At 46.9% G+C, this 25,105-nt stretch overlaps 1 protein-coding gene across 4 annotated transcripts; it reads left to right on the top strand.

Annotated features, from left to right (window-relative positions):
* Positions 1-1,837: 1,837 nt before the first annotated feature.
* LOC106752358 (ALK tyrosine kinase receptor) lies at positions 1,838-24,580 on the top strand. Of its 4 annotated transcripts, none has more exons than XR_001375147.1 (25): positions 1,838-2,576; positions 8,266-8,868; positions 10,745-10,937; positions 11,016-11,143; positions 11,263-11,388; positions 11,500-11,661; positions 11,976-12,106; positions 12,452-12,618; positions 12,794-12,885; positions 12,954-13,052; positions 14,494-14,683; positions 14,778-14,925; positions 15,498-15,647; positions 15,718-15,874; positions 15,952-16,143; positions 16,625-16,870; positions 17,748-17,843; positions 17,996-18,203; positions 18,869-19,145; positions 19,897-20,189; positions 20,446-20,671; positions 20,773-20,886; positions 20,987-21,289; positions 21,789-22,337; positions 23,403-24,580. XR_001375147.1 is itself a non-coding variant. In XM_014634006.1 (25 exons), exons 2-25 carry the CDS (start codon positions 8,514-8,516, stop codon positions 23,448-23,450), a joined length of 4,542 nt encoding a protein of 1,513 aa, XP_014489492.1. In that variant the 5' UTR covers positions 1,838-2,576; positions 8,266-8,513; the 3' UTR covers positions 23,451-24,580. The 4 variants fall into 4 exon arrangements, 3 of the variants coding, with proteins under 3 accessions (XP_014489492.1, XP_014489490.1, XP_014489491.1); XM_014634006.1 differs by having other exon boundaries at positions 18,032-18,203; positions 21,789-22,265; XM_014634004.1 differs by having other exon boundaries at positions 21,789-22,265.
* Positions 24,581-25,105: the final 525 nt, after the last annotated feature.

The following is a 25,105-nucleotide window of genomic DNA, read 5'->3' as shown; positions in this document are numbered from 1 at the left end:
TCGTACACATTGTTTCCATGAGTCAAATTCCAGCCGAATAAATAGAAATACTAAATCTAAAGGAACGCTTTTCCTCCGTGCACATGCATACGACGTGAAAAGTCGCGAACTCTCGATGTAAGGAATGCTAAGGCACGCATAACGCACGCATGTACAGTATGTGCAAGATAATATCATCGAGATTTTCGATACTCGCGACGTTTAACATTTAATTCTGACATGTGGAATGAAATCATCGCGGCGAATGCATGCGGCGTCGCCTCGGGAGGCACTTGCGAAGTTGGCGCGACCTCTCGCAATTAGATGATACCGACTAAGTAACATGTCGCCAATCGCGCTGAAACTCTGTGCAAATTGCAGCGACAGATTGCGCGCTGCGGCGGACGCGTGTTATGACGGCGGCCGGGAGGCGCGTGTGTGCCGGGAAGCCTCTCCGTCAGGGGCGGAGTTCGTGCCGACCGTCAATAAAAGAGCGCACATCTTCGTGTCTCTTCTTTTCTTTGGCCTTCTCTTCTGCCACTTCCTCGTCTCTCTCTTTCTCGTCTGCTCGCGCATTTTCCGCCCTTTCAGAACCCGCGTCTTCTTCACCTGTTCCGCATCTCCCTTCTCCTCTCAACTCTCAATTTTGTCTTTCTCTCTCTCTCTTTCGCGATATCCGGCCATTGAAAAATTCAATACAACGAAAAGGCAAGGATCTCGGGTAATAGAAAAATGAATTACTCGATATCGATGGAGACAAATCGCTCCTCTTCTCATCTCGCGAGATATCTACACTTCTCTCTCTCTATCTCATCATACGTTCGACGGTGTCATGACAACGGTAGGAATTCGCGCAATTTCGCTCGAAATGACCTCCCAGACCCTCCTCCCCCCCGCTTCACCATAAATTACGTAGGAATAATTTACGAATTCCCTCGAGGGACAGCAGCCACTCGGCATCGACCGAAAGGGTAAACGCGAACGAGCAACGTTCGCGCGCGAGCTGGCGACATCCCTCTGCATCTTTCATCGCATACCCCCTCTCCCCCGTGCTCTGAATGTATTCTTAATACTCGACGTCGTGGGCCTCCTGTGCCCTCATATCACCGCTCCGGATGACACGCGGTCTGCGCTTCCTCGAATCGAACTCGCGTCGTCTCTGATCGATCGGGCCGCGGTCCGTCCGCGGCAGGTCGCCAAGCGATCACGCGGAATCGAGATAGAAATCCGTGGTCTAATCACCCGGATAATGACGATAACCGCACGCTCAACACTTAGGCCCGACAGTCACGCACGTTAGATGACGACGCTGATGCCTTCGGCCGCTCGAGATAATCGCTCGTCCCTGCTTCAGCCCGCTCGCGAGCAGAACGCCCGTCGCTTTCGCCCTCTCACCTTGACGCTGGAGGATCGAGGGCGCGAGAACGCAATCGTGTGGTCCACGCGCGCGCGGCCAGGAAGAGGAAAAGAGCGCGAGGAGGGGGAGAGAGAGAGAGAGAGAGGAAGGAGGGCGCGCGCCGCTCCGTCGCGAAACCCAGATTTTGCGCGCGAAACTACACCCTCCGCAGCGGACGCTCGTCGACGCCGAGGACGGCATTCCCCGGCTCGTCCACGGAGGCTCCTCGTCCTCCTCCTCGTGTCGCTTAACGATCGGTGTTGCCGTCGATTACACCACCACCGGCGTGGATCCGGCGCTGTGGTCCAGCTTGCGGCGCCGACGGCAAGCGGCGGAGGCGGCGGTAGAGGTGGTGGTGGTGCTGGCGGTGGTGGTGGAGGCGACGGTGCGTCCGCGGGGGACGTTTCGCAAAGTGTGCGAGGAGAGAGAAAGAGAGAGAGAGGGAGAGAGGAGGAGGAGAGAGAGAGAGAGAACGCGGTGGTGCGCGCGAGAGGGCCGGATCGATAGCACCGAAAAGCGAGAGGAAAGAGAGCTGGCGGCTGGATCCTCTCTCGGCCAAGACGCTCCGGAGTGCCCTAGGACGACGCTGCGTGAGACCTGATCCTGCGTGCGTGCCGGCGTGTTTGGCGGAAAAACGCGATCATCGCAACCCGCTCGCGATGTACGCGCACACGTGCGTGCGTACGTGCGACGTGTCGACGAGCTGGCCGGGCCGGGCAGCGCGTTAGTTGGGCCAGTCGGTCGACGTTCGGTGTGCAAAATCGTCGGAGCTACCCTTACGTGGCGGTGGTTGGTGTCCCCCTCGACGAGGGCCACGACGAAGGGAGTGCCGCCGGGGGATGAGAGGTCGACGAGCCACCGCCGAATGATCCCGGAGACAACGTCCTCTCGAGCATCCTCCGAGCCGACGGTCGACGCTGGCCGAGCAACGCGCGATGCGGCCGAAATCCGGCAGGGAGACACGGTCGGTCCGCTCGTCGCGGGTGTAGCACGACGGATAGTCCGGCTTGTGTTCGGCGTTGCCCGGTGCTCTGCGACCGCTGCTCTCGACTCCTGGTCGATGTGATCGAATTATCGTCGGACGGCGCGACGCTCGGCGTTGTTCTCCGCTGTTCATCCTCGAGGAGGACGCCGCCGTCGCAAGCGGAATTTCGGATGCGAACAACGGAGGCGACAAGGGCTGGGTCATCGAAAGTACATGGTGGGTAATGTGCCGCTTGACGCTTGTCGCGTTAACTGGCTGCTAACGCGACGGGAAAGGATTGGTCTTCGAGTCGAGAGTAGATGTTCTCATACATAAGCGAGAATATTGCGATTTTCTCGCGAGACTTTTAGCCGTGAATTGGGGTCGAGTAACACTCGCGCCGATAGAAATCCATTCGAATCGAGACTGAAAGTCTCCTGAGAAAATTATCGTATTCTCGCTTATACATGGGAATATCACCCTCGATTTATGCAAAACTAATTTTTTTCTCGCGTACCAAGCATCACCGTCGAGAGAGAAAGAGAGGGATATCTCGGGATTCTCCGTATCCGTGAGAGGCCACATCAACCCCCGCGGAATATGTTACATTATTTCGTAACCATGACGCGTAATCCTCGTGCGAGCATGCGAGACGAGCATGCTTGCGAGTTCGCTTCCCCGCCCCCTCGTCTCGTCGACGTGTGATTCGCGGGGAAGGATCGCAGGGAATCACACGGAAGATCGCTGATGCGGGAAGACGCGCGGGATTTATTAATCGTTATTCCGAGCTCGACCTCGCGTTGTCGAAGGGTAGGCCCGATATAGCCGGCAGCATTGACCGATATCGGTGTTGCCAACGGCGCTTCGCGTTTCATCTTAATTATGGACCTGGTGTTGATCCCTTCAGCGGTGCACAAAGACAGCGTGCGCGGCGCAATGACGCGACACTCTTTCTTCATCGATTATCACGGACATTAAACGGGGGGTCGACAACACGAGCTGTATCTCGTGATCCGCTTCATGTACGCTACAATTGCGCGCGCGGACACACCGGCGTTAAACCAGCGTTGTGTCGCCGGTGGGCGTTCGTCGCCGTCACGAGACGACACAAAGGTCCGGGAGGCGACGTGCGTCGCGAGTCCTCCGCTCCGAGTTCGAACGAGCTCGGATGGAAAAGAAGTCTCCCGGTTGAACGCCCCCTCGCCGTTTGACGATTGAAAAAGTTCAGACTGTCGGACGAAAGAGTAGGCGCGAGATCAGCTGCGAACGCGACGAGTGCTCGCGTGGAGAAGAAGCGACTGCGACGAATTTGCCGTATCGGAAGCGCGCGTGAGAAAATCACCGAGTTCGGAGCAGCTGGAAAACTTCCCCACAGAAAAGGCGGAATTGGCTTCCAACGGTCGAAAATTAACTTCCACACACGGAGGACAACGAATTTTGCTGGAACAGCAAATGCTTGTTAATATAGTGACAACAAGAGGAGATTTGTTTAGACAGCAAAAAATTTCTTCGGACGGCGGAAGGATTTACCAAGTATTCATTGGCTGGATATATGGACGATTAATACTTATCTTTCCGCTGTCCAAACGAATTTTTCGTTGTCTAAACAAATTCTTTCACGCTGTCACTATATTGACATTTGCTGTTCCAGCAGAATTTGTTTCCTCCGCGCGGGTGAAAATTAACTGCCCACGAATACAACTTGAAATTCAGTTAATTTAGCAAACTTTCTCGTACCTGCGTCAGGTTGCCAGCTCCCGTAGCTAAAAACTGTGTAACTAAATTTCGGTTATGCCATACGGATAGCTAATTTTCGCTAATTTTCACCCGTGGAAGTCGATTCCTCCTTCCCCGCGCGGATACAGAAATTTCCCGGTCGCTCCTAAAACGCGCCCCTGAAATTTTCACGCTTCTTCCCGTGTAAATCGAAGGCACGGATGATTTGCGCATAGAAAACCGCCGAGTATCGACATCTCCAAGCGAACTTTCCACGGAGTCGGCCTGTGCATTATTTCAATAATATCAACGATAATAATAACAATAACGACAATAATAACGGCAATAACATCATTGCTTGCGTGATAATGTCACGCGTGGAAAGATATGTGACTGACGGTGCGACAGAGAGATGGGTTCGCTCGCGTTCGACGAGGTTCGCGATTTTTCACGCCGCAGAAGCGGAAGCGGGGGAGAAAACGCGAGCGAATACGCGCGCCGGACGATCGCGAGCGAGACACGTGTGTGAAGCCGCAAAACCGCTCGACGCAAATATACACGCTAATGACGACACACGTGACGTAAGTGATCTTAATAACGTCGACGATAATCCACTCGAGTCTCCCGCTCTGTTCGAAACGTCATTCGAGGAGGTTATCATTTGCATAATGATCCCACGCGTGTAATCGTCACGTAGAAATGCGCGAATGACACGACCGGGAGGAAAATCGACGAATGCCGATCTAAAGGCCGGCCGACGAGAGATTCCGGACTCTTTGAAGTCTCGCTGACAATAAACACATCCGGATTACGGATACTATTGAAACGGAGGGTGCGACGTAATCCGCGGAGAGATGATCGTGGCGACGAGGCGACGCTCCGGAAGAGACAGATAGAGAGAGAGAGAGAGAGACCGAGAGAAAGACGGGGAACAAAGTGCTTTCCTCGATTGCTGTTAACGAGACGTGAGATCGAGCGGAAGGCCCGGCGGACGCTACATATTATTTCGTAGTCGGCCTGTATTTCAGATCGTGCCGATCGACGGGCGGACTCAGCCGCGAATAAATCGCCGCGATCGAGATACCGGGGGAAGTGTCCAATCGAAATAGGTGCTTTAGTTTCGTTTAGTGGGTGGTGTGTCGTCTTCTTCTCAGAGCGAGAGAGAGGGAGAGAGAGATAGAGAGAGCAGGTGAGAACAATTTCGCCGGTGGTGATACAATGTCAGCTTTAATACCGACGCCTCGCCCTTCGTTTGCGCTCCGCCACTGTAATCTCGTCTCCTTCCACTTGTGATCATATTATCGAGCGAGTAACAAAGTTATCGCTATTATTATTATTATTATTATTATTATTATTGAGATATCGCACAAATGGAGTCTATCGAAAGTTCGTTGTTAAAGACGTCGAGGTCCTGCCTTCTTTTCTTCCGCGTAAATCACTCGCGTTCTCGATTCACGCGGATATTTCCTCGGGATGCGCCCCAGGAATTTTCACGCTTTTCATGCGCTAAATTTAGACAGAGTCGAGGCTTTTCCACGAAGAGAGAAAGATGGTTTCTCCATGTCACCGGATCGGAAGGGAAATATCACCGTAATCGGATCTCTTCCCCTTTGAGAAGGTCTGATGAATCGCGCGCGCGACATCAACAAGCGCTCTAAGCGGGCCCGTCGGAGCCCTTTTCGGAATTAACCAACGGCACATTCGAGTAATCACCATCACCGACCGACGCGCACGATTGGTTGCCAAGTGAGGACATTCGGTACAGGACTCGATCGATATTTAGTCGCTGACAATAGCTGGCCGTTGTCAGGCACACCGTGCACGGAAAAGGGGAAAAAGATTCGGCGAGATGCCGGAGGTGGGGAAACCGCGACCCGCCACAACAAAGAGAGAGAGAGAGAGAGAGAGAGATAGATAGAGAGAGAGAAGGGGGGGAGGGAGAGTTTCCCGGGAATTTCCGTTTTGCCGGCCTTTCCGCGCGAAGGAGACTCCGCGGAGACGACTCCGAGCGCGTTAAATCATCGCACGTATCGCGACGACAGTCACGATAATCGTCATCGCTCGTCGGCGAGAAAAAGAGCGGGCGAGAGGGAAAATTGATTGACGGGGGATCGAACTGTCCGTTCGCTCTACGCGCGCGATTCTCGCGGCGCATTTTTTCCTACCGTCGAACCGCGAGGTAATAACGAACGCCGACGAACACGGCGTCTCCGGCGTGCTGTGGGCGTGAAGACGAGACGGAGAGCTAAACGGGAAGTTGAAGTTGAAGCTGCAACGCGGCTTGTGTAAAAGTTAGTTGCAACCGGAGCCGCTAAATTTAAAAAAAGCTGGGGCTAAATTTAACTCACCGCCCGCGCGCGCCCTCCGGATCTCTCTTCCCCCCNCCCCCCTTCCCCCCCCCCCCCCGCGCGATGGCGGAATAAGTATTTCTCCCGGAGATAATAATTGGGATTGTACGTGTAATTCGAGCAAGAATGTCAGATTAAAAAAACGCGCGCGCATCCGTCTGTGACGGATCTCGTCGGACGAAACGTTACGTCCGCAAAAACTCTCACCGGCGAAACGCTTCGCTACCTTTCGCAAAGTATTTCTCTTTGTGCGGCTCTCAAAAGCGGCGGGGATCTCGTAATTAATGCAATGTCGGGCAAATGAAAATGCATTTCAGCGTTTCGCCGGCGTTTCAGCCAATCGCTCGGCGAAACGGCCCCCCCGACGACGAGCGACGGACAGGCGTGCAGACTTCATCTCCGTATCGCGCGTAACCGGAAATCAGGTAGATATCGGGAAATCGGTAGCTCCATTTCCGCGGCTTCGCTTCATTAATTCGTTTTCTCTCTAGTGAATTTTGCAATCTCCGCCGTATCATCCGCCGCCTCGCTCGGTGCACGTGAAATCCCGAACTCGCTCGTATTTCGACGTGTGAATTTGAAAGAAACATGTACAAAGGGAGCGGTTACGCAACGGGCGTACGCAATCGCGCGGAAAATCACAAAGTGGATCACGAGCGAGAGATGCGAGCGAGGTCGAGGCCGGTAGGAAATCCTGCTATGGAAAATTGCATTATCGAAATATTCATTCTTAAATAATCAGAAGACATCCTTTTAATTAATTTTCTTTCAATTAATTAAGCACTGTCGGATGATGGGTTGCGAAAATATTCTGAATATAATCTTCTGAAAAATTACTGAGAAGGAAATTCTCCTAATGGATACGGGAAACTCGTCGGGGAGAAGCGCGTTGCAACCTTTAATCAGCCTGTGAGTGCAGGTGTGCGTTACAAAACGCACACCGAGAGAAAAAATAACAAATACTTACTCGGCATGTTACTAAACGCATTTATTTAAATCTAAATTATCTTCCTCAAGTGGAATAAACAATTGCTCTCATGCAAAACTACAGATTTAAAAAAAAAAATGTAAATTTTCTCATTCGAAAGAACTTTTCTCAATGTAAAAATATGTGTGTCGATATAAGTAAATGTGTTATTATGTATTAGTACCTCTACCGTATAAATGTTTTACGTTTTAGATATTTTTTTCTCAGTATAGATAACACGGTTCTAGTCGTATCAAAGATGAAAGGAAGGAAAGGAAAGAGATTTTATCGCAGAGAGAGAGAGAGAGAGAGAGAGAGAGAGAGAGAGAGAGAAAGATTAATTCTTGAATAATTAGAGGAAATTCGTTTTAATTAATTAAGTTGAGTTAGATGATTGGAAGTTACGAGGAAAATGTGTTTCCCGAGAAATAAATTACGAGGAAATAAATTCTCCTATTGGGTACAAGATATGCATTGCGAAACTCTTCGAGGAAAAGTATTGCGACTTTTCATCAGCCGACTATGTACGCGTATATCATGCATTATAAAACACACATACTGGGGAAAAAAAATCGAAAAAATAAAAAAGTACTCGGCACTAAACACATATTTACTTAAAATTCTCTTATTTAAATAGAATAAACAATTGTTCTCATGCAAAGTTAAAAATTTGAGGAAACGTATATTTTCTCACCTGACAAAAAGTTTTCCTCAGTGTAAAAACATGTATATCGGCATAAGTGATCGTGTTATAGTATCTACCGAATGAATATTTTTTAGTTTTTACATATTTTTGCTCTGAGTGTAGATGACACATTAATACAGCCTTAGCCGTGAATCAAAGATAGAAAGAAGCGTGCGGTGAGTCGCGAATCACCGAAACCTTTGATTCCAGCGTTAAGAGAGACGACGAAGGATCGCCGACGGTGGGATACCTGATGTTCGCAATTACGCTCGCCGATTTCCCGTCGTCGATCGACTCCCCGGAATATGCCGCGGCCTCGACGTGTCCTCGGGAGTGAGACGAGCGGCAACGTTTATGCGGAATCATGCGCGGTATTCCGATAAAACGAAGCGTACGATGTCGCGCGTGACCTCGTCGGGGACTGCTGAACGATCGCTGCTAGACGAAATCGCGGAGCAATGATCAGGAATACGCGGCTGGTGGGGACCGCGGGTGACAGTCGGCCGAGTCACACGTGCGATCGCCGACACGTGTTATCCAGCAGTAGCGGCGCCGGCGGATCATTGCTTCGCATCGTCGCCTTGAGCCTCTGTTGCGTCATGGCGACCTGCGGCGACTTCAAGGACAGAACGCCACGCAGCATCCAGGACCTGAAGAATGCCATGAAGAACAACAATCTGGCGTCCCTGGGCGAGTGCGACCTGGAGCCTCACTGTGACTGGAGATGGAACCAAACCCGAGGTTTTCAGGTGATACCGGCGCCGGCACGCAGCAAATTCGGCCCGATCACGGACGCCAACAACAGCGAAAACGGTAAGCTCGAGTAAGAAAAATGTATCTGGTCTGAAATAGATATTCTAGCTGCTATATATTCGCCAATAACATTTAAAAATCAGACAGCAAAATTGAGGATGTGCTGTTCTTTAAGATAAAAGTCTTGAAGAAGCAGAAGTTACTTTACCGTCTAGCAATTAGTTGTGATTTTTCATCTCGCGCGACTGTAATTTTTCTTGCTTAATCATCAGCTGACTTATTTATCTACTTACTATGTTTAGCTACTGGAAGAAATGAGTGTTACATTACCTCTAGTAGCGACGTTACACACAAATTGATTACCTCGTGGTTGGACACCCACGAGGTACAGTTTCTACTAGAGAGATTCTCGATGCGGTCGGGATATGCATTTTGTTGGGTAGTATCGAAGACGCCAAGTCGAAGCGACGAGATAACGAGAGCTGAAATGTTGGTATACAGGGTGTCTGTCGCTAAGTGGAACACCCGCCATACACTTGTACTTTGCACAGAGGAATTAGTCTTAAATCAAGAATAGATATTCTCATATATATAAACAAAAATATTATAATTTTCTTAGAAGACTTTCAGTCTTGGTTTGATTAAGTTTATATCGATGTAAGTATTATACTTGAATTCAATTCAAACATTAAGGAACTTCTAAGAATATTATAATATTTTTGCTTACATATGAGAATATTTATTTTGATTTAAAAGTAACCTTTTGTTTTCTAGGCAGAACAGTGTGAGTAAAAAAGTCCTCTACCATTTTGCAAACAATCACGCAAATGTTTGAGTTATTAATTATTGAAAATGGCCCAGCCATAGAAGCTCCTTCAATTAATTTAATAACTCGGAATTTGCATGGTTATTTGCAAAATAGTAAGAATAGAACTTTTTCGCTCGGAATGGCCTGATCTACAAACATACGGCGGTTGTTGTATTTAGCGACAGGTTCAAGGCTCAATGTATCGACGTCCGTCGCCAAGTACAACAGCAGTCGTGTATTCGTCGATTAGGCTACCCCCAACAAAAAAGTCCTTCACTTATTTTGCAAGTAATCACGCGTATTTTCTGCGTTATTAATTACAGGAGCCTCTTACATGGTCATTTTCGATAATCAATGACTCAAAGATTTTGCGTTGTCGTTGGCAAGAGAGGACTTTTTCGTTCGTATTGACTTAAACTACGAGCATATGACGGACCTTGCGACACCTACCTTGCGACACCCTGTAGACAAGGTCGCAGCATCGGTTAGGACTATAATATAAAACTGTGTAGGAGTGTTGCACACAGGTCAATACAACGGGTTGCTTACTTGCTTCGCTGGCAGGCGCGTGCACTCGACACGAGCTCGGATATATCGCGTCGAGTCTATATCCGAGCGCACGCGCCCGCGGCAAAGCGAGTAGGCAACCTGTCACACTGGCCTGTATGTTGACGCGACATCCCGATACACAGCATGGGTTTCGAATCTAATCAGAGCTGCAGAGATGCTGATTGGGTCGTCTCGATATGCTGATCTTTGAAAATAGTATCGATGTCCATTTAATTGAAACGCTTAAAGTGGCTGAAAACTGAATTCTACTTTTCGACCTATTATTATTACATTGCCTATAATTAAATATTATATATTATTATATAATATATAATAAATTATTATATAGTATATTGTATATTATTATATGTAATATAATATAGGTTGATGCAGAGAAGTCTTTCCCCGTAGAATTTCACATTTCACCGATCAGTTGTCATAATTCTATTTGAAGCGTTTTGCTCGTTTCAACATCAGTTCGGTGTTTATGGGAAGAGACTTTTGGATCAGCTTGATACGCACGTGCTCTTCGAAAGGAATTAATTCATAATTTCCCCCTTCCTCCCTTTCGCCCACCAGGCCACTTTCTGTGGTACAGCGGCAGCGGGACGGCTCAAATGTGGTCCTCGATAATCCCTCCCACGAGTTTGCGTTGCACGCTCGAATTGTGGATGCACCAGGTGGCGATGGAGGACGGGGCCATCAGTCTCGTGATAGACACTAACAATGTAAGCTCGGTTACGGAGGAGAAATACGGAAACAATAACGCTAGGTACGGAAAAGAGAGAGAGAGAGAGATTCGCACTCTCGGCTGAAGATAGACGAAGACTGACCCTGTATGTCGTTCCAGGTGGGAGAACATGCGTTTCTTTCTGGGTGCGATCAGCCGGCCCTACAGGTTATTTTTAGAGATACTCCTGCCGTACGCGAACTCGAGCGTCGCCGTCGACAACGTCCACCTCGTCAATTGCTTCCCAGGTAAGTACGCAGGAGAAGAATGATCTATCGCGCGCCGCGACGCGCCACGGTGATTCGACCTTAACAGCTGACCTAACGCGACGATTCCCGCGTTCTTCCGTTTCTCTCCTCCCATCTAGACACACTGAGCAAATGTCGCACGGACGACATGTTCCGCTGCAAAAACGGAACCTGCCTGAGCAGCGTTCGCATCTGCGATTTCGTCAAGGACTGTCCCGACGGCGAGGACGAGACGTTCGAGTGTGGTACGTAGATTCGCGGCGCGATTAGCTCCATCTTCGGGTATCGACTTCGATCGAAATCGATATCCTTGGGTATCGATGCGAGTTTGAGCGATTCGTGAAAAAATACCGTAGACAAGATTCCGGGGAATGCGAGATGCAACTTCGAGGACGGCTGGTGCGGGTGGGCGAACGTCCCCGGGAGACCTCTGAATTGGACCCTGCGCAGCGGTTCCCCGCCGGAGAAGACCACGTCCCACGTCCCCATTGCCGATCACACTTACCGCAATCAGACAGGTGCGCGAGTCAGTTCGAGGATGAAGGAAGAAAAGCGAGTAGCGGTGGGCGCGATGCACACTGAAAAATGAGTTTGGTTCGATCTAAAATGAACAATCAAAGGCCTTTCGGTTGAAGATAACAGAATTTCTGATTGTAAGAGCCAAATTTGGCTTGTGAGAGCTAGAAATTTCGTTTTCTTCGACCGAAACGCGTTCGGTTGCCGATTGCCCAGGCAGATCCAAGAACCAAACTCGGTGTTTCAGTGTAAAGGGGACTACCGAATTCTCGTAATTTCACTCAACGATGAACAATGATCATCGTCGACTCGGCAGGGACGTACGCGTACGCGCAGATGAACAATCGTGTCGCCTACGGCAGCCGGGCGACCATCGAAAGTCCTCTGTACAATCCGACACCACCTTACAGCAGCGATTCCAAAAACCCCTATTATCAAACGTGCCAGGTACGTTGGCGTTCGTCATTTCACGGTCGTCATATGTCGTTATACATCGTTATCGACTCGTCATATATCCAATGTTCACGCCAAGAGATATTCGCGCGGCGGCATTTTCGGCGGGAGAAACACAAGGATAAAAACAATGATACTTTCATTAAAATTACAGTCANTTTTTTTTTTTTTTTTTTTTTTTTAAGAATACAGAACAATAATAGTGACATGCGGATATCGTTGCGCTGAAAAGCAGAATTTCGAGTTCCCAAGAACCAAATTGAATTCTTATCCGATGAAATTCATTCTTCAGCCTTCGGTACATACATTCGTCCGACGAACACGTGAAACGTCTTTCAGATACGCTTTTTCTTCCACAAGTACGGCATGCATAGTTCGTCTTTCGCGCTCTACTTGGTCCAAATAAGGCGACACGGCAATCAAAGCAATGTATTATGGTGGTCCTACGGGAAGGGTAACAAGATGTGGGAGAACGCGGCCATCTCTCTACCTGACATAAGATACAGGTGAGAGCGAGTGCGAATGAGTGAGTGCGACGGTGATCGAATTTTCAGTCTAAAACCTCGACAGTTTCAACGTTTTGACAGAAACTGTCGCCACGGCACATTCGAACTTTACCGATCCACGTTTTTCTGCGACGAGAAATTTCAAGCTCCTCGAAATGCGTATGCGTGTTCGCAGGTACGTCTTGCAGTTCGAGGCGAGCAAGGGATATTCCAAGAACGATATGGCGATTGACGATATTTCCCTGAGCCGGGAATGCTTCGGCATCGGTAACTCCAGCGAATGTCTTCGTATCTCCACTGATCGTACCACGATATTTATACTCTTTCTCTCGCAGGAGTCCCAGCGGATATCGTGGGCAACTTCAACTATTATAACCCCAATATAGAGCTCGAGACGGTGCCGCCGCAGCATTCGGAATTCGCGAACGAGACAGGTATGTGCGCAGAGGAAAAGCTTTCCTTTAAATTTAGCATTTCTATTTATTTCACTAAAATTTGTTTCATAGAAACAACATATACGAAATATTATTCGTTCGTGTAAAAAATTTAATTGTCTCATTCAAGAAAACTCTATTATTTAACAGAAAGAACGCAATTGTTTGAAATAACATCTTTTAATTAAATAAAATATTATTATATATATATATATATATAAAATTAATAAAATATTATTATATATATATATATATATATGGTTAAAATAAATATGCAAAATGAAAGAAATAATCTCTTTATAAGAAAATTATCTTTCGTTTCAAATAAAAAAGTTTTTTTTATTTAAAACAAAGATACATTTTTTGCTGAAGAGTCTAACGATCGTGCTTATTAATCGAAACATTAGTTTCTTCGCAGCGTGCCAATGAAATTCGTTTGGATGCAACGAAATTGATTAAATTTGAAGAAATCTTTTATTCAGTGTTGTGGCGTATCGATCGGATTTCACGTTGAATTCGCAGGCAAATCGTTCGTCAATCATTCAGGATGACTTTCATCAAGCTCTGATTAATCTGATCGACGGTTAACTCAAGGTGATTGACCAATTGTATCGATCAACTCAGCTATTAATCGATCGGTCAATTCCGCTGAATTAATCGTCGATTAGATTAATCAAGGCTTGGCGATAAAGTCACCCTTACATCCGATTCTACCGTCGTGGTTTAAATCTAATCGACGAATAACTCCACGAGGATCAGCCAATCGCATTGGCCAATTAACTGAACTGATCAGCGCGACTGATGCCAATTTCCGTCGAGCTAATCGTCGATTAGATTTAAACCATGATGGTGGAAACGGGAGCATATAAGACTTTTGACGCTACTGGTTTACATCTGTCGACAAAGGTCTTCGTGGGAAGCATTAAATGCATTGGGGCTTTAATAGACTGGCTAGCTTTTGAGACAACGTTTTATATCCCGCATCTTCGTTTAAGTAGCAACTTTTTTATTTTCTTTTAGCATTATACAGCGGACTGTCATCAATCACAAACAGAACGGCTTTTCAGCTTGATACTTCAGACACGGTCGTTACACTGTGAAAAATTCCAGTTACTTTCGGTTACTCAGTTATACCCTTTTTAACCATAAAAATCACAATAGCAATATGCATGTAAGGTCATCTTCCGATATACTGCAGTAACACTTACTGGAAAAATGCTTCTCCCGGCTACAATACTTTCACTGTGACGATTGTAGTTACAAGTAGCAAATATTACCTTTCTCTGATTGTACTTAAAAGAGACGAGGACTTAAAAGCGTTAAGCTCGTTGCCTCGACCCGATAAGCCGGCTGTTCCGTTGAGACCCTTAGTAGTCGCGAGTTATCGTACGTTCGTCATCATCATCATCGATCACCGTGATCCTCCACCGTGCTGCTTCAGTTATCCGAATCACCACCTGCGGGGCTACCGGCAGAAAGGGCCCGACCGCTGAGCAATGCGCCGACGAGTACAACGGCACCGACGTGGAATTGATCGTGCCGTCGTCGTCGTTATCGGATCAGGAGGTCACGTCGAGCCACAATCTGAACGGTATGCAACGGTGGACCGCGCCTCGCGGCGAATACTACACGTTAGTACACGACGAATTGTATCGATCGATTGTCGGTGGCGAAACGGGTCGAGAGTTCGTTTGCGACGAGTAAAGTTACGATTTCTGAAAACAGCCTGATCGCGGTCGGGGCTCGCGGTGGGATGGGCTCCGGCGGTATGGGCAGCACCTTCGGCGCCCTCGTTCGCGGTGTGATCGAGCTGCAGAAGGGTGACCAGCTGTACTTCATGGTGGGTCAGGAGGGAACCGACGCGTGTGCCAAGGTGAGTGCGTTCGGTGCACTCGATCGATTAACCACGGCTGTTAAGCGCGATCCGACCCTATTCACGGTAATCTGGCATTCTGCGACCCATTGTTCACACACTGTTGACCACACACCGGGAGAAAAAATATCCGGGAATAAAGAATATGTCTATTCGGTGAGACTAATAACGTATTTACTTGTACTGATGTATATGTATTTTTACACTGAGAAGAGATGTCCTTCAAACGAGAAAATATGTACATCTCCTTGAATCTTATTGTAACTTTTCACGAAAGCAATTGATTGTTCTATGTATATTTAAATCGAAGAATTTGGATCCAAGTAAATATGTTATTAGTAGATCGAATAGATATTTTTTTCTGTTTTCCATTTTTCCCTCGATGCAATAGTTATTTGTAATTTGTAATCTCGGCTGAAGATCACTGCGAGAAATGGTGGGGACGTTCCGATAGTTCAAGTTAATTGAACTCTGTACCTGCGTATACACACTGCATTGCCAGTAAAGGCAAATTAGACCTATAATTTCGCTCTTATTGTTCATTGTTTTTAATCATCTGTATCGTCATTTAGAGTCTCGGCATGAGGGAGACCTGTCGGTCGTCGGATGAGTCTCACGGCTCGTCGGCGTCGTCCAGCACTTCGGCGAAAGTGCGAGAAGTGAAGAAGATCGTGTTCAAGTACGGCGGCGGTGGCGGCGGTGGCGCGACTGCCGTCTTTATAGTAAGTTCCTCTCTCTCTCTTTTCTTTTCACTTTCGGCGTAAAAATCACGTTGTCTGTGAACGACTGTAGTTAAAGTCAAACGGCGAACTGGAACCTATCATGATCGCGGGCGGCGGCGGTGGTTTGGGGTCGGGTCAGTTCAAAGACGACGGACTGCAACACGGACGCGGTCCCGTTCCCGAAGGGAGCTTCCTACCTTCCTCTTACGAGGTCGCCGAAGGCACAGGTGAGAGGAGACATAGACGACGAGTCGAGTTCAAGCGAGAGAACGTAGATTCGAACACCGTCTTTCTTTTTCCGCAGGCGGACCCGGGGCGAGCTGGAACGGCCAGTGGAGCAACAATTCTGATCGTCAAAACGCCGCGGGGATGTCGCTGGTTCGCAGCGGCTTAGGAGGGATCGGTTGCGAACCGGGGGAACAAGGTCACAGTAACGGGGGCTTCGGCGGTGGCGGCGGCGGTTGCCAGACCGGAGGCGGCGGCGGTGGTTACATCGGTAAGAAGAAATAGAAAATATAACAACAATAAGTGACTTTATCGCGCGCGTGTATATTGAGGAGAGTACGGACGAGTGGTAGTTGTGTGAGCGTATACACGGAGAGAATTTTATAGTATTGAACAATTTACATTACTTATACTTATCGCCGACGTTATGGCAACACTTATTAGAAAAATAGTATTCTCTTGACTGTTTGCGTGGTTAAAATGAAGAAGGATATTGTTCCCGGAAATAATTGTATTTTTCTCTCGGTGTATACAAAAGGCGGGAAAACTGCCGTCAGAATTGCCCATCCTATCGCGATAACTAATAGTGATGGGAAGTAGCGGAAAAATTGCGGTTAGTCGGCAAGAATTTGAATAGACGAGGAAGTGGTTGGCCGGAATAATCACAGCGGGAGATCTCGCACTCGTCTCTGCGAGTCGATTTCTCTGATTCAAGTATCATCGATAGGCGACGATGACGTGTTTTCTCGCAGGCGGTAACAGCGGTCGCAAGCCATCCGGCAATGGCGAGGGTGGTTACTCGTACATCAGCCAGAAGCTGACGGACACCTACTTCAAGGCAGCGACTCACTATGGCCCGGGCGAGGTCTTCATCATATCCGCGATCAGCGGCTGCAACTGCGACTATCGCTGCGTCGTTCTCGACCAATATCTCAGCGAGACCAAGTGTCTCTGTCCTCAGGGCTGGTTACTCAGTAATAATTCCAAGTCTTGCATCAGTGAGTACCGTCACCGGCATTGTCTCTGGCTGTAGGTTTGTTCAGCTGTACTTCTTTCATTTGCTCTCTCCGCTCTGTGCCTCCCTAACGTCCGGGTATACAAGGTGGGGCAATAATTACCATCACCCCGGATATCTTTGCGAGAGCGGAGGAAAAATTGGCCCGACAGAAATTGATACGGACGGTCATCACCTCGAACATCTCCCGCAAATATAAATTTCTTTCATCGTTTCGTCGATACTGAGAAAAAGATTTCTTTCGATCTAATAAATCTTATTGCATCCGAACGAACTTCATCATTGGTGTGCTCCAAGGAAACTAATGCTTCGATCAATAAGTATCGATTGTTAGACTTTTCAACGAATGTGTATCTTTAATAACAAATTCGAAGCGAAAAATGATTTTCTTACAAAGAAATTATTTGTTTCATTTTACGTATTTGTTGTAACCCAATTGTTGTAACCCAAATAATATTTTATTTGGTTAAAAGATATTATCTCAAGTAATAGCGTCCTTTTTGTTAAATAATAGAGTTTTCTTGATGATGAGACAATGAGACAATGAAATTTTTACTCCAACAAATATTTCGTACAAATATGTGTTGTTCCTATGAAACAAATTTTAGCAAAATACTAAATCCGAAAAAACTTCTTTCTCTGTTGTAGCCGTTAGTAAAATATTTTTAATTTTGCGATGATCCCGCGCATTTATCTCACATTTAATATAGAAATTATAAATATAAAAATTGCTAATGGCGCGGTTAAAAACATAGAACGTCTCCGGCACGATATCGATACTAAACGAACGAACGAACGATGAGGAAATTGCACTCCCGAGTGCGGATATGAGCGACATGATCGATCGCCTTGAATTTCAGTGACCAACGAGTCGAAGAGCGTACACTCGACTTACATGATCCCGCTTATAGTCGTGAGCAGCCTGCTCGTCATCGTCGGAATCGGCCTAATACTTTGTAAGTACAAGCGCACCCCCTCGGCCCCCCGTGAGCGTTGCAACGCGTTGATTGCAATCCGAGTGTCCTCCACAATCTCTCCATGAACTCGTTAATCTCTTCTTTGCGTGTTTTTTTACGTGAAACTACTCCACAATTCTTGTCCGCTCTAGATTTTTCGATAAATAAACGGTTCCAATGTAAAAAAGCACTTCTGCATCGCCGTCAAATGATACTCGGCAACGGCACGGAGTTAACGGCGCTGCACGCGATGTCGGGCACCTTGATAACCGAATTCAACCCCAACTACGAGTTCGCCGGCAATCTCTACAGCTTCAAGGATCTGCCGCAGATACCCCGCGAATGTATTTCCTTAACGAGGTTGGTATAAGTGTGCACCGCTCAGGCCCGGTTTTTCATCTTCCGCTTAACTTGTGGTTTAAATTTAAACTGACGATAATGTAAAAATTGTGCTTCTTTTTCTCATTTATGGTTAATCATTAAACCGATGGCTTTGCAGCGGTAACTTTTAAGATTTAGTGATTAACCGTGAATAGAAAAGCATAATTTTTACCGTTATCACCAGGTTAAGTTTAAGCCACAATCGGAAAATGAAAAACCGGGTCTCAGAGAAATTCTAGTTATTTTTGGTTTTAATTACAAAAATAATAATAGCAACATGCATGTAAGGTTATTATTATTGAGAATATAGTAACATTTACTATAAAAATGCTGCTGACTATAATTCTTTCATAATTCTTTTCATATATATTTATGGTATTATAATTAGAAATCAATATTTATTCTTCAGTGTATGTTGTAATGATAACAATTATATGAATTCACTAATAAAACTTTGACATCACAGTCGGATATATCGGGCTTGATTCTCTCGATTACTCGCACACACGAGTTCTCCGACTTTCTTCTCATTCGAATCTGAGATGACAAGATCAAGAAATGGAAATTGTTCGTTTTGCTTGTAAAATAAAGTCGTGAGTTGAAATGAAGCCGATAGGTTGATCGTTTTTTTTTTTTTGACGCAGGCCGCTCGGTCAAGGTGCTTTCGGCGAAGTTCACGAAGGCCAATACAAATATAGACGCGGTCAACACCCGGTCGCGGTGAAAACACTGCTGACGTTATCAACGCCGCAGGCGGAAGCGGATTTCATGATGGAGGCGTTGATAATGAGCAAATTTAATCACACTAATATAGTACACTTCATCGGGGTTTGCTTCGACAAACATCCCAAGTACATCGTTCTCGAGTTACTGGCCGGCGGTGACCTTAAAAATTTCCTGCGCGAGGAAAGGCCTCGACGGGTAAGCATTGTTATTATCGCTTTTCGTCAATGTGCGTGAATACTGTCTCCTCAATCGATATCGCATTTGCTGAAAATAATTGTCAGAAGTTTAAAGTTCCAAGGAGCCGCCTTGCACGGCGTATTCATACATTGAGAGAAAGAATATTAAAAAAAATGAAGAACTATCAACTCAATGGGTACTGATAACATATTTACTTGTATCAATATACATATTTTTAACCTGAAAAACATTTTCAAATGAAAAAAATATATACTTTCTTTAACACGTTGACTGCCACGGAACTTTTCACGATTCTTGTCTAAGAAGCCAATTTGATTTAATCGGGTAATGAAGCGACGAGATAACTCGTAGTTGGCGTCCTGGGCAAGTAAACAACCTACGAGATATCTCGTAGTTGGCAGTCAACGTGTTAAATCCGTAGATTTGTGTGGAGGCAATTGTTGATTGTATTTAAATAAAAGAATTTAGAGAGAGAGAGAGAGATTTAAATAAATATGTTATTAGCGCCCACTGAGTACATATTTTTTTATTTTTCAGATATTTCTTTCCTTCGATATAATCAGATCTTATATTTAAGATCGTCTCGAGTACATCTTCAGGTGCTTTGTAACCAATGAAACGATCCGTATAGTACTTGAAGATGAACCTGAGAGAATCTTAAATCTAAGATTTGACCGTGAATATCGGCCTTAGAAAGTCGATTTCGCCCAATCCCTAACGTTCGCGCGTGCATTCTTGTCCCTCACAGGATCGGTCTACGACGCTGACGATGCGCGACCTCGTTATGTGCAGCTTCGATGTCGCGAACGGTTGTAAATACATGGAGGAGACGCGCTTTATACACCGCGACATTGCCGCCAGAAATTGCTTGTTGACAACCAAAGGTCCGGGGCGCATCGTGAAAATCGCGGACTTCGGCATGGCGAGGGACATCTATCGGGGCGATTATTACAGGAAAGGAGCCGGGACGGTGCTGCCCATAAAGTGGATGTCACCTGAGAGCCTCTTTGACGGCATATACACCACGAAGAGCGATGTCTGGTGAGATCGTGCTTCTACCCATCCCATTTAATCGTGAAATAAAATCAATATCGAGCACTAAATGCGAGCGTTTTATCTATTCATCCACGTGATCGCATTTCTCGGAAAAGTAAAGATTTAAAACACGGGATCTCTGATTAAGACTTTCCTCCTGGTTGATCGGAGGGTACAAATCTCACTTCGAATACGAGGAAGATCGCGCAAATATTGCGAAATTCCAAAGAGAGATGAATCATAACGTAAGATTGGTTTCTAGGTCCTTCGGCGTTCTTCTATGGGAAATTATGTCGTTCGGATACACACCGTACATAGGATTGGGGAATCAAGATGTGATTAAGATGGTGAAGACCGGCGGTCGACTGGGGAAACCCGTTGGATGTCCGGATCCGATTTACGGGATTATGATGAAATGCTGGCGCGCACGGCCCGAACGAAGACCGAATTTCAGCAATATCGTCGAGAGGATCGGTTACTGCTTGCAGGTGAGCATAATCGGGGATATCGCGAACTACCGGTGGTTATTTTACACGATCCAACGGAAGGGGAGGAGATCTGACGATTCTTTTTTTTCGATTCCTCAAAGGACCCCGACGTGGTGTGCGGACCCACGCCTAAATACGACGTACTTCCTACCGAAGAAGGAGAAATAACCATGTGGCCGGACCCAGAGGCGGAGTGCATCAACGTGCAGTCTGACGTTAGTACAGTTCGAAAATAACTCTCGGGAGGTACTTCCGCGATGTGTAAGTCCGGCACATTAATACGAGGAAGGTATACAATCGCCGATTGTCCGACAGTTGGACGTATGCGGCTACGTACGACCGAGGGTCATCGATCCGCGATCCGTGGCGCACCACGTAAACCAAGCCGTAGCTGGTGGTACCGTTTACGACGCGGAGACTGAGAAATCGAACAGAAGCGGCGAGTCGCACTGCAGGGCCTTCGCGAGATCGACGGAGTGCCGGCAAGGGAAGTTCGGTTGCAACGCATGCGATCCCACGGACACCTTCGAGCGAATCTACAGCGGTGACGATCACGACGACGGCGACGACGAGTACCGGAAATTACCGGAGATTACCAAGACTGCCGGGGAGCGCAAGGTACTTCTCACATACACGCTTATCCTTCGTCATTTTAATCAACCTGCGATGTTGCGTGCAGTTTTGTAAACACAGATGGCAGCTGTTTAAAATCACAATTGAGCGGAAAAGTATTTCGATTTGCAAGGTGCCAATTGAAAATGTGTTAAGCTAAAAGCACTGAATTCATTCGCATCATTTAATATTAATTATGTTAATTTCAAACTCTGTGTGTGTGTGTGTGTGTGTGTGTGTGTGTGGAAAATATACATATATTTTTTTTTTCTATTCTATACACATACATATATACATACATACATACATACATATCTTTCTCTTTCTCTGTCTCTTTTTTGATTACCAATACCGCATACAACATTTGCTATTTTATCTTGAAACGAAGAGCAAATTTGGTTGGCGGGTCACTTGTGTTACTTGAGAAAGTAACCAAATACGTTGGCGGACGATCGTTTCTGGTTCTACCGTGGCGGCAATAATGAAAGAAACGTGCGATCCGCAGGGGAAACACCAAGGTGACCGGCCGAATCGGCCGGACCCGAGGACAATACATCGAAGCGAGAACATCGAAGAGCGCGACAACCGGATCAATGAAGAGAACGGCAACAACCGTCCAGAGGAAGAGGAGGAGTGTCACCTGACTGCCAACACCGACAGCGCGATGACGGATCGCAGGAACGGCAATGAGAGTACAACGACTACTGACACCAATTCCGATTCCCTGATCGTGCAGTCCTCCGACACGCCGCCCAACACGACAACGAACTCGTCGCCCAACACGCGCACTTGTTCGCCGAGTCGCGTCATCGGCCTCAACTACGCAAACGTCAACAACGCGAACGGCATGGCGAAGAAGAGCACGTTGAAGGCGACCCTGAGTCTGGACCCGAGCGCTCTTTACAGAGGCGCTATCCCCTACGAGAAGATCACCAGGCATACGCAACGCTCGAGCACGCCGGGCAGTATGGAGCTAAGGAAGGTAACTTGACCTCCTCCCTACCGGCGTCCTGCAAAGTTTCCATCCGTAGATGACCGAGCTCGTTGATCGAAGGTACTTAACGCTAAGGGTGACCTTCACCAAACTCCGATTAAGCTGACCGACGATGGGCCGACGGGATTGCCAACAGCCATTTCTGGCTATGCTAATTTATTTCGTCCAACGATAACCAGGAAAATCAATATAATTTTATCCATGTTAGTAAAATAGAGTAAATAATACCGATGGCATTTTTTTTTTAAATAAGGCTGCAAGGAAAGAACGAAAACATTCGCTTTTTCGTTCTAACGACAAAGCTCTAACCCTTATTTTCCACATTGGCAATTCTCCGCCGACCGAGTCAATTGTCAACTAGATTAATCAGAATTTGGTGAAAGTCACTCTAAAATGCATTCGTTCATCCATCGACGATTTCAAGCTTTCACGACGCGATGGAGGGTTCGCTTTGGGAAGAAAAGGCGCATATAGTTCGAGCGGTGATGATAGTTTGAGGCTAATCGATTCTGAAGGCTCTCGGTGCCTCGCGTACAGCGGAAAGAATTACCCGGCAAAACGAAAGGAACCGTCGAAGCCACGATGCGAGTGTCAACGATTTAGATTTCTCGCGTCAATTTTCTCAAGTGTGAACCCCTCGATCGCAGTTTAACAACGACTTTCGGAACAATTAGAGAAACAAATATTTCCGAAGAAACTTTCACGAAACTTCCATTACACGGTAAACATTTTTATATAAATAATGATTTACCGAAATTGTTGTATTACTTTGCAAGATGAATGTGTTAAGAAGTAATATGTTAACAAGGCGAATACGTTAACGCATATCCGTGTGTTTTTCAAGCATGTTCCCATGTTGAAGTAAGTAAAAAAAAACATTTCCGTGGGTTATTCGTACAAAATTTTTCACTGTGATTTTCACTGAAATGTTATTTCCCATCTAAGTTTGATAACGCACGCCTGGTCAATGGCGGGTTCTTACATTGCATTAGCAGTTGCAGATGCTCATAACGCATATCATCAAGACGTATCTCTTCTCCACTTCTCATCGCTGACGAGAGATTCTTCCCGCTTTTCTCACGCTCATATATCCCTCGCTTTTTTCTTTCTTTTCTAAAACCGAAGGACTCCCTGAGTCACGAGTTACCGCGGGAGGAGGAATGCTCCTGCTGAGATTTATCCGAGGGGGGTTGACGAGGCTCCCCGAAGACCGCAGTCGCGGCCGGGCTCAGCTGCACCGCCGCTCGCCGATTGCAGCTGCAACGATCGGCCACGACGACTGCGGTTACGACGGACACGCAACTCGTGGAACTCTCCTCGCCGCCGTGGGCCTACGACAACGAATACTCGCGTCGTTTCTACTCTGAAGAGACCCTGCTATGAAGACCGGAACGAACCCGCCCCATTTCGTAACGAGCTGCTACTCGCGATTCGGCTGCGAATAGTAACCGAATCGTCCTGCGTGACGCGAACCGGGACTGTTTTTCTGCCTCTGTATGTGTGTGTGTGTGTGTGAAAGAGTGACTTTTTTTTTCGCGCGAGTTTCCAACCGGACGAGAGTTCGTTGTTGAGCTGTAATGTAAAAGTAAGGCCGATCATGTATATACGGAGGAGGAGGCAAGAGATACTACGAAAAATACGTAACACTTGTATTCAAACGCGTTACATCGAGATGATTTCCCCATCGAGCTTATTTCGTAAGCTTCCTAATTTCGCGACCGACGGTCGGGAGTTGCGCTGCGCGATGCCGGCGGATGATCGCGGCGAACTTCCTATTAACATCTACTCAGGACGCGTGACTCTTACGGGCGAAACGATCGTGCCGGGACTTGTACGAAATATACGTGGCTGGTTCTAATTGAATTGGAAGTGCGAGCGTTCGTGCGTAATGTACATATGTATTCGTACGTGTAAAACTCTAAAGCGCGCGTGAGTAGTTTTGTCTTCGAAACTAAAGTGTCACCGGTCGGGGGAAAATTGTGTCGTCTAACCAATCGGAGAAATCGTTGATGGGTAATCGTTGATGGGTAATTGTATCCGGTTCCGACCTCTCGGATCCGACAAATGTGTCATGGCTGTCGAGTAAAAATATTATACCGTAAATACTTGATGTAAAAGTCTCCGTAGGCTGACTCTCGTCTACCTCGTGACTCGTCTCTAGCCGGAGAACCAACGACGATGAACTCGAGCCTCTCTCGTTGTCACCATCGCCATGTTGCAGAGCGAACGAAGGAGTGAGCGAGCGAACGGGCGAGCGAGAGAGTATTTTGTAGGGAGGGGGTGGGTGGGCGGCTGGATAGGTTGAGGGTGGGGAGAATAAAAAGAGCACGAGCCCTTTTTTATTTTTCTTACAACGACGACGTACTTTACTTACGTGCGCGTAGCGTATGAAAGTCAACCACTATGTATCTGTACGTGAAACGTAATAAAGGCGTGTTTGTGGAAAGGAATGCGCTCTTCCTCATACGCTCCCCACCTCGAGACGGTCGTCTTCTCCGCCCGATTGGCGAGATGATCGGATCGACTATAGAGATCTTCCAATTTAGATAATTGCGACTCAAAGTCAAATAAGACAAGGGAGAACACGTTGCGCACGGAGAGGAAAGATCGGTTGAATTAACGCGACAAACAATGAGATGCTTTGTTTCCATCGAACGGAACAGAATTTCCCGGTTCTTTTCAATCGAATTCGGCTCTCGGGAGCAAACATTCTGTCCTCCTTTAACCAAAAACGCATCCGGTTTGCTCGTAAGTCGTCATACTGATTCCACCGATTTTCTTCTTCTTCATGTAAATACCAAAAATCTTCTCTTCGTTGCGCGCTTGAA

Source organism: Dinoponera quadriceps, unplaced genomic scaffold (genome assembly GCF_001313825.1).
Source record: "Dinoponera quadriceps isolate SergipeBrazil2010 unplaced genomic scaffold, ASM131382v1 scaffold248, whole genome shotgun sequence".
In the NCBI taxonomy this organism is placed as follows: domain Eukaryota; kingdom Metazoa; phylum Arthropoda; class Insecta; order Hymenoptera; family Formicidae; genus Dinoponera; species Dinoponera quadriceps.
This window is presented reverse-complemented; position numbering and strand designations above follow the sequence as displayed.

What these genes read in the sequence shown, in the direction of transcription:
- LOC106752358 (XM_014634004.1), top strand. Translation starts at nt 8,514, where the DNA reads ATGATCAGGAATACGCGGCTGGTGGGGACCGCGGGTGACAGTCGGCCG. An exon ending in GAACCGACGCGTGTGCCAAG is followed by an intron (nt 14,926 to 15,497) that starts GTGAGTGCGTTC and finishes ATCGTCATTTAG; the next exon opens with AGTCTCGGCATGAGGGAGAC. An exon ending in GCGAGGAAAGGCCTCGACGG is followed by an intron (nt 19,146 to 19,896) that starts GTAAGCATTGTT and finishes TGTCCCTCACAG; the next exon opens with GATCGGTCTACGACGCTGAC.